The 3647-nt window shown below is 37.9% G+C and overlaps 1 protein-coding gene across 3 annotated transcripts in view; it reads right to left on the reverse strand.

Annotated features, from left to right (window-relative positions):
* The window catches only part of plxna4 (plexin A4), a 250952-nt gene that overhangs the window by 56896 nt on the left and 190409 nt on the right, over window positions 1–3647 (reverse strand). For all 3 annotated transcript variants that reach the window (XM_032505050.1, XM_032505049.1, XM_032505051.1), the window contains exons 14-16: window positions 2635–2758; window positions 1553–1689; window positions 337–504 (exon numbers count right to left, since the gene is read on the reverse strand). In XM_032505050.1, the coding sequence (XP_032360941.1) occupies window positions 337–504; window positions 1553–1689; window positions 2635–2758 (429 nt within the window). The remainder of the gene's footprint in view (window positions 1–336; window positions 505–1552; window positions 1690–2634; window positions 2759–3647) is intronic.

Here is a 3647-nt window from a genome sequence, read left to right on the forward strand (position 1 = left end):
GAGAGAGAGAGAGAGAGAGAGAGAAGATTGACAACAAGGTTCAAGGGATAGCTCAGATTATTTTTACAGATGGTGATATCAATTACTCACTGGGAGTGATATTGATGCTGAGACATTAGCTCAGGCGGCTGGTGCAAAATTAGGATGTTGTAGATTTTGTATTATCCATTTGTAGATGGTCAAAACTTTACTATTTTCTATTTACTCATTTGCTGCTGTTCATACATTTAAAACATCTACATGATTACTAGCACCCATCAATATCCATTAGCAGTGAGTAACATGCAAGCTTTGGTCAAATAAGTTAACAAACTGAAATGTGCCCTTGTAACATACCTGTAAATGCTCCACTCAGGCTCTATCTTGGTGATGGTGGGATCTTCCACATACTCAAACCGCAAGTCTTTCTGCAGATGAGCCCTGTCTATGCTCACAGACACAGACACATTCCCATAGCCATGCAGGGAAGCATGTGTGCGGCAGGTGAGCCACTGACCACCCCTCCTAAAGTAATGATAGGATGATGAAACACTGGTTATATTAGTTAGAGACTAACAATACATTTTTATCCAACAATATTTTACATTGTGTAGACACTCAGGAGTCATCTCTCTAGTCAAGTCAAGTCAAGGTTATTTCATCCATAAAAATGGAAAATACAGTGCTCATACCCACTTTAATTCCCATAAAAAATAGAGCATAAATACAATACAATAAATACAATATACAATACAGAAATACAGTACAGAAATTATAAAAATGTATGTTTAAAGTGCTTGTTGTGCTGTCTGATAGTCTGAGGTATAAAAGAGAGATCATGCCGCTTAGTTTGTGTCACAGGAGGTCTTAGCCTACCAATACGTTCCATAACCTGGATGACCTGGGTCTCTTGTTTTTTTCTGTGTCATTTTTACCAGACGATTGTCATATACCTAATACACTGTATTTAACTCTACCACCATTTTAACAGCCCTCTTATTCACACTATCAATCCTGGATTTACACACACACACACTCTCACCACATCCGTATTCACCTTAAAAGACTGCAACTTCCTCATACATGGACTTAATTTTTTCATCAATAAGTCAACATATATCACTGTTGGTGCAGACTAATAAATCACTCAAAAACCAATATCAATTTAATATTTAAGATGGTTGAATGGTTGCTTAAGTGGACATGGATAGAAAGTTTATTGACTGAACAAGAAATTGTGCATTGATCAGTGTTAAGTGGTGGATTACAATAATACTATGTCTTGTACTAATAATTTAAGAAAATGCCATTTCAAATGCCATTCAACCATCGCTAGATAATAGATGGAAGCATGATGATTAAAAAACTATACACCATTCCTTGATCACAACCATTTTTTCCCCAGACATTTAATTATAGTCTCAGTTTATGTGGAGAAAATTGATCTAACATACATGAGAACTGTCAGAGGGGTGTGCTCCAAGCAGATTGACTAACATGGGCTTTGACTGAGCTATTAATTGACTGTTTAAGTGTGATTGGCAGGATCAGCTTTAGCTTGCTCCTCACTAACCTCAGATAAGTGCATGGCTGGTCCTTAAACATGATTGACACGTTGCTCCCAGCATCAAGGTGGCTCCCGGTGATGTTGACAATGGTTCCCCCAGAGACTGGCCCCCGGCTGGGCTTGAGGTTGATAATCCTTGGGATCTGAAAGAAGGACAGAGGTTGTGAGGTCACAAGTCATTCAGAGGCTGAAATCAAGGTTAATTAAAATAGAAATATAAACTATGCATAACAGTGAAATTACAGTACTTAAAACAATAAAAGCTTAAAAAATCATACAAAATCAATCAATCAAAATCTAGTGAGTGTTCGAAGCTAAAAACGCCTCAGAGTATTAATGTATACCTGCACTCACTAATCCCACTTACGTACACTATACTGTGGTGAAAAGCTTCGACACCGCAACAACTGATGTAGTCCACTGAATGATGTGCATAATGTAAGCCATTTCATTTGGCCTTCTTATAATCTCTAGCCTAACATCATATAATCCTTTACAGGGACCCCATTGAGAAATAAACCTTGGCCTGCGCCAATGGTCCGCTGTAAAAATGATAAACTCCATAAAACAAATACATAATGGCAACACTGCAAATGTATTTATTTTATTTAAGTGATGCTGATTAATTGTGTGCAGAGTGGGTTTAGAAAGAACACAGAAAGTGTGTAATAAGTGTGTTTTATGTGTCAGAAGAATGTGTTTAAAACCATCATTGTTTCTTTCTAATTCTGTGCTTATTAGTAACTGACGGCCAGTTGTGTCTTGTTGCTGATACACAAATGAGAAAAATACTGAGAGATAGGCTCTCAGTCAGAACCCCCCCTTGCCGGATCACAGGCAAAACATGAACGTACAGTATTACCACAGTATATGAGAACACAGATCAACAACCTGCGAGGTGCTAACATGCAGAGGGTGACATAGGCAGCATGGGTGACTTCAGCTTTTAGTGTACTATGTACGTATAACAAACAGGCAAATCCAATGATAATGCAAAATGGATTATCTTTTACGTTGAAAATCATAATTTTCAAGTAAATTTGTTCATGTTAATATAAAATAATTAAATATTGAAAGTGTAGACTCACCACAAAATAGTAGTACTTGGAGGACTTTGCCATGAATTCTGGTCTGCACTCTCCATCTCCGACACAGACCTGCACATTCCCAGTATACTGGCTCTTCTCTGCTTTACCCATCTCACACACAATCCTGGAAACAAACATTAGCATAATTGTGGAATGTGTAAGAAAAAAAGAGAGACGCATCCGAATGTATGTATATGCCAAATGCAAAAATTGCATTACAAAAACCTCTATAAAAAAGAACTCCTGCAGTTTGCCTTGCCAGCAAATGCTGAGCAGATTATGTAAAAAGAATGGACCTAAACCTGTTAAACCCTCAATAAAATAATGTGTTATTTGGCAGTGACTTCACCTCCTGCATTCTGCCAACTTGTGGGAAAAAGTCTCTATCCTTTTACATATGACCTCAAATATAGGTACCTCTTCTGCTGGGAAAGCATTTGCTTAGAAAGTGCTGGCACACAACTTACTTTCTTAGCAGAAGAAGCTCTGGGTCTGTTGATAAGCCAACTTTAAACTACTTTAAAATAATTTGACAGACAGTACCTGTAAGGAACCAAAGCTCTGGATTAAACTCAAATGTCAACTAAATGTAACTTCCTGAACTTTCCAAAATGATTATGGGACTGTGTGCTTGTGTGTGTGTTTGTGTGTTTGTGTATGTGCTGTGCTGCTATGAAATATGGAGGCCAGAGTTGTTCTCTGTGAATCACAGCAGTACACATAAACGTGTCTTGTACTCCGTACGCGCCGCTGTGACTTGAAGTCAAATTTAAAATTTATTGTTATGAAAATAACCCCTTGAGATAAAGCATCTCATTTTTGAGGGGGTCCTTACAACAGAAGACAAAGTCAATACAGCACATGTTCATTCACACTCGCTAAAGCTCTCCCTCATCCAATCTCAACCAACACATCTGCCCCACCAACTCCTTCTTGTAAACAAATCCATGTAAAAACTTGTATTGAGAGGCATGACAACATTGAGCCCATTCATACATACATACATACATACA

This window comes from Etheostoma spectabile, chromosome 23 (assembly GCF_008692095.1).
Source record: "Etheostoma spectabile isolate EspeVRDwgs_2016 chromosome 23, UIUC_Espe_1.0, whole genome shotgun sequence".
NCBI classification, from domain to species: Eukaryota; Metazoa; Chordata; class Actinopteri; order Perciformes; family Percidae; genus Etheostoma; species Etheostoma spectabile.